At 39.3% G+C, this 15175-nt stretch overlaps 2 protein-coding genes across 2 annotated transcripts in view; one reads left to right on the forward strand and one right to left on the reverse strand.

Annotated features, from left to right (window-relative positions):
* LOC111646059 (gamma-aminobutyric acid receptor subunit alpha-5-like) overlaps window positions 1-14750 on the reverse strand; it is a 28233-nt gene extending 13483 nt beyond the window's left edge. Inside the window, exons 1-6 of the mRNA XM_023395455.2 lie at window positions 14278-14750; window positions 13672-13753; window positions 12709-12833; window positions 10949-11016; window positions 9527-9747; window positions 3737-3819 (exon numbers count right to left, since the gene is read on the reverse strand). Coding sequence (XP_023251223.1) covers window positions 3737-3819; window positions 9527-9747; window positions 10949-11016; window positions 12709-12833; window positions 13672-13753; window positions 14278-14293 — 595 coding nt within the window. The 5' untranslated portion in view covers window positions 14294-14750. The remainder of the gene's footprint in view (window positions 1-3736; window positions 3820-9526; window positions 9748-10948; window positions 11017-12708; window positions 12834-13671; window positions 13754-14277) is intronic.
* Window positions 1-15175, forward strand: part of LOC111646057 (gamma-aminobutyric acid receptor subunit beta-3-like) — a 56440-nt gene that overhangs the window by 6253 nt on the left and 35012 nt on the right. The window lies entirely within an intron of this gene.

The following is a 15175-nucleotide window of genomic DNA, read 5'->3' on the forward strand; positions in this document are numbered from 1 at the left end:
AATTTCATTTGATATTCATTTTTTATTTTGATGTTCTCTAAAGGCTACAATTTAATACTGGGGATATAAAGTGGCTATAATTTCTTCCACAATGACAAGCACTGCTTTTAGGAGTTTTAGAAAGAAAACACTTAATGGGATGCACAGTGAAATTGGCATGGCAAAGTGTTGTTTCCTCAGCTGGAAATTGTGAAGAAGACGATTATGTACATTAAATATCTATGAATAGAACACAGGAGAGGAGACAAATGCATTCAAAATTTTAAATGTTTACTACTTATTTTGCTGACTGTCACAAACACTAATTAAACCCTTGACTTGGCCTTGTGTAACAGGGTTGGCATTGCCTATTTCTGGCCAGCAGATAACATCTTAACTTGAGTATTTTCATTCTGGGTGCTCACTTGGCAGCTGGACACTGCTGTACAATATATGTAGTCTTTAAATTTGGGCACTGTCGAGCCAAAGCCCAGAACCTTAATTGGAGGGTAGTTAGATTGGAATAAGGGATTATTGGTGAATTTCATTACGCAAAGGAGGAGCTAAAGACTTTGGCAGGCATGGCAGTGCACCTGTGCCAACTTTTCAACAGTTCACACTTAATACTTTGCTGCTCCCGCCTTGTGTATGAAGCAAAGGGAGTCACAACTCAGCCATACTCAGCACTTACTGAACAGTAGCTCTTTGCACTCTGGGTGCAGCTGTCTCAAATTTTAAAGGAATGCAGATGAATTCACAAAATGTGTTTTGTATTAATCTTCAGTATGACATACATGCCTTTACAAACCCAGTGTTACCACACTGTTGGTGCCGAATCACATTTTCTCAATGTGTGGAAAACTACAAGTCAATATTCCCACTAACTAGCTCTACGCTGCTATACATGAACATGTCTATATTTCCCTGTCTTCTATATGGATCCTTAACTGGTGAGGATGCTGACTTTTTGCCTTTGACATTTAGCTTTGGCCTCATTGTGCTGTATGTTGCCATCAAGTGCACATTCAAAACCCCTTTTACAGGATTCTCGTTTTAAAATGAATCCACGGCAAACATTAAAAAGTCAGCTGGAGACAGTACTTTCAAGCAACTCATGGGGCTAATATTAGCTACCTAGCTACAGTTGATAAAATCTGCTTTCTCGAATTTTTTTACAGTAATTCTTCCACCATCATCACTATAAACTGTATATGTGCCATACAAGACTGGGAAACGTGGTGTAGCAACAGTAACTAAGGAGGCTGGATTTAACAAATGGTCAGTTACTTTCACGACTGGAAAAGGTCACTTCTCAGAAAAGAATAAACATAGGTTGTTGAACCAGTGCTGTAATTTTTCTGTTCTTTCCTGTAAAAGCCAACTTCATCTGCAGACAGGAGACAAATTCAGAGTATGTGTATATGAAGTATTCAACGAGACTTGGGTTGATCCTTTGGTTTTAGAGCTGCTTCAGTCCTCTGTTTGATCCCCTAAGTCCTGAACTGATGCTAGACTGTTGTTAAAGAGGAAATGTCCTTATCCTGAAGGTTCATTCATGTAATTCAGATATTCATATCTGAAAATATGAAAGGCTCCAAGAAGGAGAGTAACTGTTAGGTGATTCACTGCATACAGTATGTTCACCAGATCAATGTGGGTTGAAGGCTGAGAGATGACTCACTGGACCATAGTTTGTTTTTCTGTTTCTCAGGGTTTTGTGCACCTCACACCATCACCTGCATCTTTATGTGCTAATTTGGTGGAACAAGCAATTTTCTACACACCCACCTCGCTGTGAACACAAGCTGTCGATTATGATAATCACGTGGTAATTTCCGAGAAAGTAGTTTTCTTTAGAGACTCTTCTCCCGAGTTGGTTTCAACCTGTGGCCTTTTAACGATGCAGATTTTATTTGATTGTCACAGTTGTCCCGGTTTGCCAGACTGTTCATCTGTGAGTTGTGCAGCCTTTGTGTCTGATGCACCAACAATTCCAATGTTCACTACTGTGCTTCTGCAAATTTGTTAGTCACTGCACGTTGCAGTTCAATTCAGCTCAGCTAGTTTCTAATGTTTCCAACTACAAGATGTGGTAAAAGAAAAGAATGCTGCCATTTGGTGTCTTTCAAGAAAAATAATTACATCTTAAATTAAATGCTACATATCACATTAACTAAATACTGTAGAGTATTACTCCTCAGCGTGTGTTTGAGAATTGTATGGCTGAAGACCAGCAACTAAATTAGGCCACAGGTGCTGTAGGGCAGGATAAGGGATTAGTTGCCCTTTACCTGGAGCAACTTTAGAGCAGACCTTCATGCTTTAATTGCACAATAAATAACTATTCTGTCACCAATGGGTGGATACAATTAGTTACAGAAGATGGGTATGAGTGCATATTCTGTGCATCATGCTATTTTAATCTAATGGCAAAATATTGATTTAAATTGAAGCAACTCATTCTGTCCAGTAAAGCCAAGAGCAGAGAGATTTGGTGGCTTATTTTTTTTACATGGGGGATTAAATTTGCCATTTTTCATTACACCAGGTGTCGTATACTTTCAATGAAAGTGAAGGTACAGCACTGTCATAGAGGTTTAGTATGTACCGCATTAGGCCCCCTGAGGACAAAGGCTAAATCAGGAGGTGGTCAGACAAAGAGGTCAGCTAGTCTCAGAGCTTCTGGAATTAAACAATGAAAGCAAAGATCTTCCACACACAAGGATGCTTCACCTTAAAAATGCAGTGTTGCCTTCAACACATTACTCCTATTATACACTTACACCTCTCACCTGCAGGGCACTGCACCGGGGCGATTAAGTTAGAGTTTGCCATGGGAAGGCCCAGCAGCTCCTTACGCTGTAATTGGATTGCAGTCAAGTGTGCTTCTCTTATATAGTGAGTGTGGGTGGACTGCGTCTCACAGAAATCTGGGGATAAGAGCCTCATCCTTTTAGCCGGAGAGGCTCCCAAGGTGTGGCATTTTGCCAGATCTGTCTTTAAATACCCACAGGGTCACTCAAGTTTCTATACATGTCCTCACTGGTAGGACACACAGCCATCCCGTTAAGAAGGCATTGGGGGAAAACCCTTCCGATCACTGGCCTAATTAAGTGCTGGGGTTCTTGCAGTAATCTTCTCCTCTTTTCTCTCTACCTCTTCCTAAGTTTTTAATAGTTGCTGCAAGGGAAGACCATGAAGTAACACATACATTTACAGTCTGGGTACAGTTTAGATCTTCCTTGAGCAAAATCCTCAGGCTAACTTCTCACTGCATGTGGATCCCTGTCATTGCACATGTGTATTCTCTTGAACTCGTACTGTGTATTTGTGGCTTTGATTGATTAACCAAATGCGCTACAAGCCACATGCACCATCAAATGTCACTTCTATGTTATGTATTGGAATAGTTTGGCGACTGAAAACAAGTTAAAACGAGACTACGTAGCTTTTGAGAGGCGGCCGCTGTTCAGTAAAAGTTGCACAGTCTTACTTTAAAAGTGAACTTGACAATCATGAATTAAATGTAATGGAAGCAAACTCAGCAATCCAGATAATGACTCTGCCAAAGAAGCGATGCATTAATTACCCAATACTGCCCAAAATAATCTGCCATTGTTCTCTAAATCTAGATTAAACTTTTGTATGACTTGCTGCACTGAAGTGAAAACTACTACTGCACAGTGTATCATAATAGCTAGGATTAGAGTATAGTAAAGAACAACACACATATAAAAATAGACATGATTTTACTTACAGCTGCCAAACTTAAGAGGGCAGGCATGTGCGTCCATGGGGAAATCCTCCAGCTGCATGGGGCACTCTGCTGATATGGTCAATCTAAGACAAAACAAACAATATATTCATTAACTATCTGGTCTTGCTCTTTGATGTCATAATTAACACATTGTGAGACAATTTATATTAGTATCTTATTTTGAATTTAGTGTCTTTTTCACTTTCCTATTTAACCTTTACACATTGAAGTGAGCATGTAGACCTCTTATTCAGGGCACGGTATAATTACAGGAACAGCTACAATTGCTGGATCACTAAAATTACAGGGTACCAAAAACAATTAGAAGGAAGGTTGTGACTTGACTGTTTTCATAATAATTACTATTAAACAATCCTCTATAAAAAGAGTATAAAGAAGAAAGAGAGATGTTCAGAAAAAATACATTAGAGTCCAGATTATTACTTTATTCATACTGATACCACTTTGTGATAAATGAATGAACCAAATGTGAATGGTAAGAGCTGTTTTCATTCTATTTTTAATCGAAGAAGTTCCCAAAAATCTAAATTAAAGACTCTATTGCATCAATTTTATCAATTTTAATCTAATGTTTTTGTAATCATTTGACTTTTTGTTTCTAATAATGCAGAAATAAATGTTAGAGTAAAGTAATAAATGGTCACAGGTTCTCAATTTCTGATAAAGAAAGTCACTTGCAGTTCTAAATAAAAAAGTTTATAAATTGATTTTGGTCCAAATGTCCTGCAGCCCTTTTCCAACCCAAAAGCTGTTCTTATAACTGAAGCATTAGTGAATGATTTATTAACCAGGCATTTATAAGGCATAAATTAAACCTTATAAACCCTTTATAAATGGCGCCATGGCATAGAGAGCTATTGATATTTGATATTTGATATTTTTTTCTCATTACAGTAAAATCATGGTACAGTTTAATGTTTAACACTTGCAAGTGCTTTGTTTCTCTCTATCAGCAACTCTAGTATTACAGTGACAATACTGCCACCTGGTGGTCACAGAGTTACTGTGTAAATCATCTTTCCATGAAACAGATGGAACCTTGGGACAAACTCTCATGCAAGTCCTTTTTCATTTTGTTCTGCCCAGTCATAATCTTAAACCTCTGTCTCCTAATGAACCTCATTTGGATTGGTAAGAACCTTAGATTTAATCTATCTTTTGCTTTATTTGTATTGATTTAATCACATGTGAGCCTGTGTAAATCATTCACAAACACAATCTATTTCTCTGTCAGTCATTCACAATCATCTAAGACATGCTGTTATCATTCTATCTTTCATGATACCTCCTCTCAGTGCCCTAAAAGAACCGCAGTATTAAGTAACTCAGGCACACAAATCAGGCATACACACATCATAATTGTTCTTTTTTTGAGCTATCTGCCCTAGATTGAATCAACTCCCTCTGGGTATTCTTGCTCCTTGCATGATGATAAATAGTAGTACAGTGATATGATGATGTGGATTCACTGAACTTAATGGACTGCATTAAGGAAAATTAAGTGATGTGGAAACTAGAGCACGAAAAAACACACATTTATTACATTACAGGTTTCTCCTGCAGAGGTTTTTGTTTTCTGCTTTAACCACCAAGGCACGTGAGCAATCCTGACATTAGTTACAGAGTAAGGTAAATGATTGTTTGTATTATAATCGTAATGGGACAAAATCCTCTTGGGACATATTTTTATGCTCCAAAACTTTCTGCACATACATTATGTATCTACGGCAAGAGGTTTCCCAATTATATCGTGAAGGTGCATAAAGCATAACAAAGTGGGATAAGACCCTATGGAGATGACTGTTTTGGGGCTCAGCTTGCTTTCCACATCAGTGCAAGATTATTCAATTGCATTATTGTGTCGAAAACAGCTGAAGGAGTTTGTACGGAGGACAGGAAAGAGTGTCTTTGGGATAAATAAATGAGAACATGGCTGTTGGCTGTTATACCATGTTCTAATTATTCATGTGGCCTTGCCCCATTAGGAATAATGCCTGTAAAGATAGTTGCTGTTAATTTTGGGTGTATAGTGATTTGGGCCAGAAACCTAAATCAGTCCCTTTAAAGTTTAAGTCTAATTTACATATTGGGGTAAATTCCCATGATTTTGTTCGCCTGTGGCCAATATACACTGAGTGGAAAGCAGTAAATCACTGGGGTAAAAGCGCCTGAAAGACCTGCATACAGACCATCACAGCTATGGAAAATCCACGAAATCTAAAGTTTCTAATTCACCTCACCTTGCAGAAAAGTCGAGAACTTGCACATGACCAAACACAAAGGGCTGAGTACTGAGTCCAGGAGTTGTATAGTATATACAAGGTGTGGAAAAAAACGTAACTGTTAGTGTTAAATGCAAAAAATAAGGTTAAATAAGATGATACAGGGTTTCTGCAGTAATCACCAAATCAAATTTTGGAATTCAATGGTTTTCCATGACCTGCAGCTATTCTGCTATAATTCATAGTATGGTAACATGTTCAACCGCCTGGGTAGAAGCCCACCAGTCTAGAGGCAACACTAGGAACATGAATGAGAATGGCAACCCAACTGTGCCTAATGATAATGGTGTGTAATGCTCTCACTGCATGGTAATATAGAGGTTCCAGCCAGATGATAAAGCTGTGTAAGTCGCTGGTATCTGGCTATAATGGGCCGCCATCAAGACTGTATGCATTAAGATTGCATAGTGTTGTGAAAAGGGGCATTTTATTATTTATCCATGGAGACAAATGCATAAAAATCGGCTCTATAAAAACCGACCTCTCCTCTGCAGAGTAATGGTTTTCAAATGTGCCGGCGCCACAATCCCATTTAGTTAACAGAGAAGAGAGAGGAACTTTCATTGACACCCATACATGATGTGAGGGAGTGTGTGAGTGTGTGATAGTGGATGTAATGTTTGTAATGTGCACCGAGGTGTGTCTCATTCGGCAGTATGTCTGTTTACTAGTGTGTACTGTACATAAGAAGGTGCTGAATGTGTTGTGTTTGCGTGTGTGTGTGTGGTGCTGCATATTGAACACACTGAAAGTGTACTTATGCTTTGTCTGCATGGATCCCATGGGGATGTGAACATGTGGTGTTTTAGCTCCACGTACTATACAGTATATAGGTGATGTAAGATAGGAGAAAATGTATATGTGCATGCCGATGAGTGCTTCTATTCTACTGTATGTGTAAGCCCACTGTTTTATTTTTGCAGTACCAGTGGCGGAAAGAAACTAAGTATTTGTACTTTACTCGAGTATTTCTTTTGCTACTTTATACTCCCACTCCAGTATAATTAGGATGGCAATATGCTGACTCTGCTAATTTATCTAAAAGCTATAGTCAGTAGTTACGTTCCAGATTGAGAGTTCACATACAAAACATATGATTTTACAAAATATGTCTATTGTTACAGAATAAACTACCGAAAAGTATATAAAATTGTTCAAATTTGCTCCAGCTCGACCAACTACAACAATAAAATGCATCAATAATGTCATAATATTCCAACTGTATGTTGACTACTTTTACTTTTAATACATTAGGTACAGTATTGCTTTAGTAACATTTCTGATGCATGACTTTTACCTGTAATTAAGATTTCTTTATAGTGTGGTATCGTTTACTTTTACTTCAGTACAGGACCTGAATACTTCTTCCGTAGAGTGCTTCATCTTTATAGACTAAAATGAATCTCTACTGTACCATAGTAAATCATGTAAAACTGATATAACTATAGTTATATTAGAGAATCCTCTGGGGTCAGTCAAACAAAAGTAATGCTACTATGTAGGATAACATACTGTATACTTCTTAGACATTACATTTTTATTGATTTTGTGTACCTCAAAAGATTTATGATCATTTACATATTTTTTCAACTTTGTTTAAGGGTTACCATTTAAATACTTCTCTGTGTGCTGGGCTTTAAGAAAGGACACATTGTTTGATTTAGTGTGGTCTGTTGGGTGTCAAACAATGAAGAAGTAAAGGTCAAGAAAACACAAGAGATAAGAGCGTCATTAGGAAGAGATAGATGGCTAAACAATTGTCTGTAGTGCACATATTTGCCTTTTCCCCATGACAAGTGTTTTAGTATGAAGAATAATTAACATGTAGTGCATGTAGTGGGCATAAAGAGAAACCTCTGCTGTTGAGTTAGCTGTAACTTGCAAGTACCCAGATGGCCTGTGTATGTGTGTGTCAGTGTGTGTTTATGTAGCAAATAACATCAGCGCTGCCCGTGGTTAAGCTGTGCTGATAATGACAAGCACAGTGCTGTAACAATCAGACGATTAAAAGCAACCTACTACTGCTTCATTTCTACTGTGGCAGGAAATCTGATGCCATTTTTAGATTGTGGACACACAAGCTCTCTCTCTCTATCTATTGTTCTCTCTCTCTCTCTCTCTCTCTCCCTCTCTCACACACAAACACACACATACATACATGTATATACAGTACATCTTTGCATTCTGATATTAACACATGTATGCATAGATTTCCATAAAATTACACATATGGAAATTAACACACACGTTCACGCAATCCCTCGCTTGTTAAGCCTTGAGGTCGAAGTTCAGTGTCACTACAACTGATTAACATGCTTGACACCCGCGGTGTGTGTGTGTTCATGTGTGCGTTTTGTGCTTGTGACAAAGAGGTGACTATAAATACACTCTTCTTTGGATATGTATATATGTCAGGACGGATAATCTGCCCTCGATCCGGCATCATTCTCCCTCTGGGTGGGACTGGTATCAGATAGAGTGCTCTCATCCGTGATACAGTCACTCTTAAGTCCTGCAGCTACAGTAACTCCTGAGGATAAGCATAGAATTATTCTAATTCTCTGGTCCAAAGGTCACAGAGTCCTGGTGCTTACACACACATTCAACTAAAAAAACTATATTTTTAAGGGTCTTTAAGGGCTCATTTCTCAACTTTCTATTACTGTGTCCTCAATTTCAAGCAGAGAATGTTCAGTATTTTAGTTTAAATACTGGTGGTTCATTTATAGCGATCGCCATCTGGAGTCCATTGTTGGCCTATTTCTGTCTTTTTTTTTAATTTACCACTACATTACTGCCAAAAACTAGAGTTCACAATGAGGCTGCCTTTCATAATGGATGATCTCCCTCTGCAATGTTTGTCAAACTCCTACATTCAAAGAGACATGTCACTCGTATTTATATTTGAAACGATGAAGCAATGAACAATTGAAAAGTATTAGAAGAAATGAAGGAAATGCAAGAATTTCAAGAAACACTTGCTATATTTACTATTTCCCTTGCTTTTACCTTTAAGTGGACTTTTTGTAGTAGAAATCAAATGCCCCTGATTGGCCACTGGGTGTCACCATTTCCCTGCAGTCGGACTCACATACTGAGGGTTCCTATCACTGTATTTTTCAAAGCTGTATAGTGTGTAGTACTGGCCTTGCTGCCTGCTTTCTTAATTTTTGTGTACTCTAACAAACCTTTCCTTAACAATCTTCTAAATGGGAGGTGTCCTCAGTTTAGCATTAGTATGAAAACACTGCACCTTGAACCCCAGGATTGTGCAGACAAGTGTACCTTGTCTATGACTAGCAGTATGCAACATTAATGAGATTTCTAAATCATCAAGTGCTACCAACCTTGGTCAATACAGGATCTGTAATTAAGTTTCATGTGAAGCAAACCACTTACCCATAGTTCATTATTCAGGGCAAAAGAATACACCTGTTTCTGTAAATATATCATGCAGAGGATGAACAACATCTGCGTTATCACCTACCTCATAGTGTAAAGCAAAGTGCCGTCATCCTTCAGCCTCAGCAGCTTGTTGGGCGTGGTCATGTTGTGAGCAATAGACTTCTTGCCGTTAAGGAAAAAGGTATCTGGGGTCCAGATGTTGCTGGCCAGCAGGTTGTTTAACGGCAGCATCTCCATAGGCCCTTTGAAGCACAGACGCTCGTCCTTCCAGCTCTGACGGAAGAAGACGTCTATGGTGTATTCCTGACAGGCAAACAGCAAAAGACAGATTTACTTTTTGGAAGCAGAAGCCATATAATGTGATGTCAGTAAACTTCACACTGTTCTCATGTTGACCAATCTGGCTGCTGTGATCAGTTAATACCAAAAGATGGTGAAGGCGAAAGATCCTCCTCTGGCTGTGGTGTTCACTGCGTTTTAAGAGATGGTTATCATTTTCACTCCTAAGCTTCAGAACATCACTTCCTGTGCTGTTTATTTCCCCCAAATAAGAATTTAAAGTTACATAGGGTCTCAGTTTCTTTTTCTTGACTCTGTTGCAGCATCATTTTCAGTCTTAGATTTATAAGTTTGATGTACTTTTACGTAAATTTCTCTCCTAATGGAGCTTTAAAGGCTTATTTAGTGTTACAGAGAGAATACGTGCATTGAGAAAGAAAAGCTAATTTATCTTCTTTACAATTGACTGCCAGTCAGCACAAAATGGTCAAACCACGTGCTTTGTATTACAGTAGTTTCTTCTTTATGCCTTTATAAGACGATTTTAAAGATATGATGATCAAATCCATCATAAATTTGCTCATTTGTGAAATATCGACTTAAAAAAAGAATGACCAAGAAACAAATACAATACTCCATCCCACAGAATAATGATGCTGTTAGCAGAGTGACATATACGCTTTTATGAACCGCAGAACCATTCAAATCTCTTGGCACATTTCATCAATCAATCGTGCCCCTCTGTCAATACCTTTTTTCAAGTCAATTATAGGAAAGTGGCAAGTTTGATCACTGCTGAGTCAAAGTGTGCCAGGGATATGACAGGGTTTAATAGAAGATTTAATGCAAGAGGGGAGTTAATGCATTTTGCTATCCAGGTGGAACCGTATAGTTCATAAGAGAATGAATTAATAGAGAGACGAATCGTTTGGAACAAGTTGGAAGGGCCCCGCCACATTGCATTAAATCTTAAAAGTTTAAGTCATCCACACTCATTTCATTTACAAGTAACCAAAAAGAGCCAATTTTCAAAGACAAAACTAGGACATGAGTGAACTTCCAGGGAACAGCAGGAGCAGCAGCACCAGTCTCATGAAATGTAAATATATGTTTTCAATCTAAAAATACCAACAGTAGTCTGGATGGGCTTTGGAGATGTGTGTGTTTGTCCAGCTTAGTCAAACTCTGTATGTGTATCTATGATGTTTGCTGCAGATGAACTCACCATCTCTGTGTCAGACACCGGGCCAAAGCTGGTGACAAAAATATTCGTCTTGATCTCTGTGACATTCTCTGTTGAGAAAGCACAGGTGGACATGTATGAGGTGAGGGGAGGTCAAAGAAAGGCAATGAAACGCATTTTAATCTCAGTGCATTTTAATTGGACCAATATATTACTGATATTGGGTATTTTATGAAACTTTAGCCATCTGCAAGTTTATGTCTTCCCCAGATAATTGGGACATTCTTTGATGACACAGCTACACAACAAAAAAAAACAGTTTTCTTTGTAGATTGTTTATTTGAAATGCTTAGTGGTGTTTTTCCTAGGGCTGAAACTCAATTATTTTCCTCATCGATCAGTTGTTTAGTCTATAATATATCAGAAAATAGTGTAAAATGTCCACAGCTATTTTCCAGTGCCCAAGGAAACATCTTCAAATGTCTTGTTTTATCCAACCAACAATCTAAAACCCAAAGATATTTAGTTTACAATGATATAAGACAGCGGAAAGCAGCAACAATTAGTCGACTCTAGTTTCAGAGGCTTTTACACCTTGACAAATATGACAATCTGAAGAAAGACAAAATGCTGGTTCTTTATAACTTTGTGGCATGGAAACAATCAAATTCAAAGCTATTGAGAATATTTTGATCAATAAAGCCAGTGTTCAGTATCAATACTGGCATTTAAAAAAACCCACATTGTGTTTTCTGCTACAGCACAAACCAGCTCTCGCTCAGCATTCTGCACATTTCCATGAATTTCTCTCATGACGCATTTCCTCTGAAGATGTTTAGAAAATAGCTAGCACCTTATTTCTGTCATTTGTACCAGTGAAGCTAACAAAATCTCCTCTATGCATATTAAATTTGGTTCTGGCGAGCTGGGATTGGTTGTGCTGTGGAGAGCAGCTTGTTGAATGCTCTATAAAGGCCTGAATGTTTTTCTGATATGTATTTATAGGCCCTCTTGACAAGGGTAGCAACCGTTACTAGGATGTGAGAGCAGGCTTTTGCCATGACACATCAGGGGAATGAAAAAGCCTTGTTTCTACCTATTATGGGACAAGTGCTGTACATACGTGGAAAACAAAGTGAAGTGTCATGAGGATGAAATAAAAGAAATCAGTGGCATAAATGCACTAAGCACTTTGCCATTGATGAAAGAGGTAGAGGAGTCACCAATGGCGAAAAAAAGAAGAAGAAAACCTTTCATTTCAATAGCCCCTTAGAAAAAAATCTCCATCTTTGAATGGCAGTTTGTCGGAGCTCAAGGTTATCTCCTGTTGCCAGGGTGAGGAGCGTGAATAAAACACCACAGCAGAGTGAATTTAGGCTAGAGGTGTTGGAGATGGCTTGATTGATTTACTCTCTCAGTAACATGGCGGCGTACAAGGAAAGACCGCACACATTCATGGTCCTTCAGAGCGAAGCACAGCATCTGACAACAACATGTGTGTGCGTTCACCTTAGCTGACGTTAGCGCAACTTTCACATCTGCTCGCACAGTTTCTACCCCTGTATCTGCCAGTCTCCCAGCAATTTCTCCATGAATCAGTGCATGAAATCGCAGCAGGAAATGGGGCCTCTCATAGTAAGAGATCAGGTTAGCAGGTTATGTTAGCACGCTGGGAGGCTTTACTGTGGCATTATGATATTAGAATGTAAAATGACTCCCTTGTTTTCAAATAAGAGGGTCTGACTGTTGCATTTCCGAGGCTAAAATGAGGAATAGGAAACGAAAAAGTGTCTGAAGCGAACCTCCGAGCCCCGGCCGGAGCCTGTTGTCATAACCATCGAGGAGCCCATCCAGAATCCTGGTGAAAACTGTGCTGTTGTCGTTGGCGGCCGCCTCCTTCTGAGCCTCTGAGGAGGATAGGCAGAGGCTAGGAGAGAAGAGAGGAAGGAAATGAGGAGAAACAACATCCTAGCATTAGTTAAACAGCAGGACGTCACACATGACATGGTTATTGTAATTAATTAGCTTGCCGCATTAAGGACAGTCTTGTTGTGATTAATTATTGAACATAAGTGCTGCTTACAACTACCAGTAGAGATAATTAAGATTTTGTCATGTGATCCAAATATAAACAAATGAGTTCCCCTCTAAATGTGTCAACAAGCAAGGCATTGTGTTTTGAGGATGAGCACATCCTTTGTGGCTAGAAAATGAGTGAAAATTACACAAGAACACTGTGTTCGTGCAGATATACCAGAGAGCAAGACATGCACAAAGGTTACAAGCTTAGATTTGAACATGGGATCTAAAGGCCATTGATCTAGTCTGATGAGAGTGGACTATTCCAGTGATTTACTGACAGCATTGCCAGAGATCTTTTTTTGCTTTTCTTGAGTGCAGGACAGCCACTTAAGCAGTGCTGTAGCAGAGTGCAGCTTGGATATGCGATCAATCACAACAAGGAGGGCAGAGTTGGCACGAATCCTCAGCAAAAAATATACGAATATTCAAGTTTCATTTATTAAATTGCAGATGGAGCAATCAAGAACTGTGACAATACTGCTGAGTGCAAATGAAAATGAAAATTATGATTTAATACTATTAAATCTTTGACAACTTTAATACATTTTACTTTTATAACAAGACTACCAATGTAGTTAAAATAGCTTTATTTTGTGAGATAAATAGCATTACTCTTGAAATCCTGTAACTACTAGGGTTCAAAATGTTTGCATTAACTGTTTCACATTACAAGATTAATTTACCTATTTTGGCACCCACACAGGAGCAGAAGGGAAATGACGAGCCTTGCCATGACTGAAATTCTGCTCACTTTGTTGTTTAGAGCTGTCACACACGTCCACATACAGACAAAGACAAAAAAAATAAATTTTGCATCACAAAATATCATAGCTCCTGCAAAAAGGGTCTAAGGAGCCTAACCAGGCACCTCAACTCACACAAAGAAACTCTTCACCCCGCTGCATACAGAGGTAGACTATCACAGGAATCACTAAATCAAGCGGTGGGACAATCTCTGCTCAGTGAGGCTGCAACTGTTTAACATCCAAAACATCTACATCACAGGCTTCACAGACATTATAAAGGCTGGTAGCTTATATCAGAAAGAAAAGGCATATGGCTAAAATAGGAAATTGTTTTCTGCAGTATGATCCCCATTGTGTCAAGCGCATTACAATTCATACGGGCCAACCCCCCTTCCCCATCTCCTCTCCTCTATCCTCTCCTCCATCATCACCTTTTTCCACTCTCTCCATCACCAAAAACATGAAACTCATTCTCATCCCCATTCCTATTAGCCATGCTGTGTCTAATAATGTAAAAAAACAGAGTAGGAAAAGGGGGGCTACCTGAATGCAGATCCATCACCACCAAGGTTTTTTTTATTTATTTATTTTTGGCCTTTTTTCCCCCAAACAGCGACCGGGGGCTGGGGGGTCTCCGTCGGTGGTGTTGAAGCTGGATGATCACGGGTTCAGTCACCTAATCCCGGTGCTTGTCGGTTGTCTCCCCTTTAGCTTCTCCACCATGGGCTACTGCTGCTCTCTCTCTCTCTCTCTCTCTTTCTCTCTCTCTCCCTCTCTCTCTCAATCAGCGGTCCCCCATCAGGCGGTGTTGTAGTAGTCTGTCTGGTCTTCTCCTCCTATAGGCTACACCGCCTTCCTCCTTCAGTGCCTGCTGCACCGCGTCTCCTGCATCGCCTCCAGAGGTGTTGCAGCAGCAGCATTACACGGGCTGCCTCCTCGGTCTTGTCCGCCAGCCTCCGAGGAGAGTGAATTCACTCCACATTTTTTCCGTCTCTTTTGCTACACCGCCTTCTGCCGGTCCGAGAGACTGAAATGCTGCAACGGAGGCTAATAATTTTAGAATAGGTGCTTCCCATTGGTGGGTTGAGAGGAGGAGGCGCGCTTGCAGTATAACTGGGGGCGGGGGGGATATAAAATAGCAGCATTGTTGGTTGTTGATTATTGAATCAATAAATTGAAAAAAAATTAAAAATTAAAAACATTAGTGTGCAGGAGTCAATAAGTTTTGCTCCTCCTGTTATGTTACTAATACATTTGTATAGCCTGTGTGGTGTATGATGTAATGAGGCCGAGAAGCTATTTGAGACTTAGTGAGTTAGTGATGATACAACACGTGCAGTCATTGTTTTTATCTTGGCATGATTTTGCATACTGTAGGTACTGTGAGAACAACTGTGTCAAACCAAAGTCGTTATCATCCTGAAGGTTGCCATAAGAGGGT

The sequence above is a fragment of the Seriola lalandi genome, unplaced genomic scaffold (genome assembly GCF_002814215.2).
Source record: "Seriola lalandi dorsalis isolate HSWRI2012SDOR001 ecotype SW California unplaced genomic scaffold, Sedor1 jcf7180002054962, whole genome shotgun sequence".
Classification (NCBI taxonomy): domain Eukaryota; kingdom Metazoa; phylum Chordata; class Actinopteri; order Carangiformes; family Carangidae; genus Seriola; species Seriola lalandi.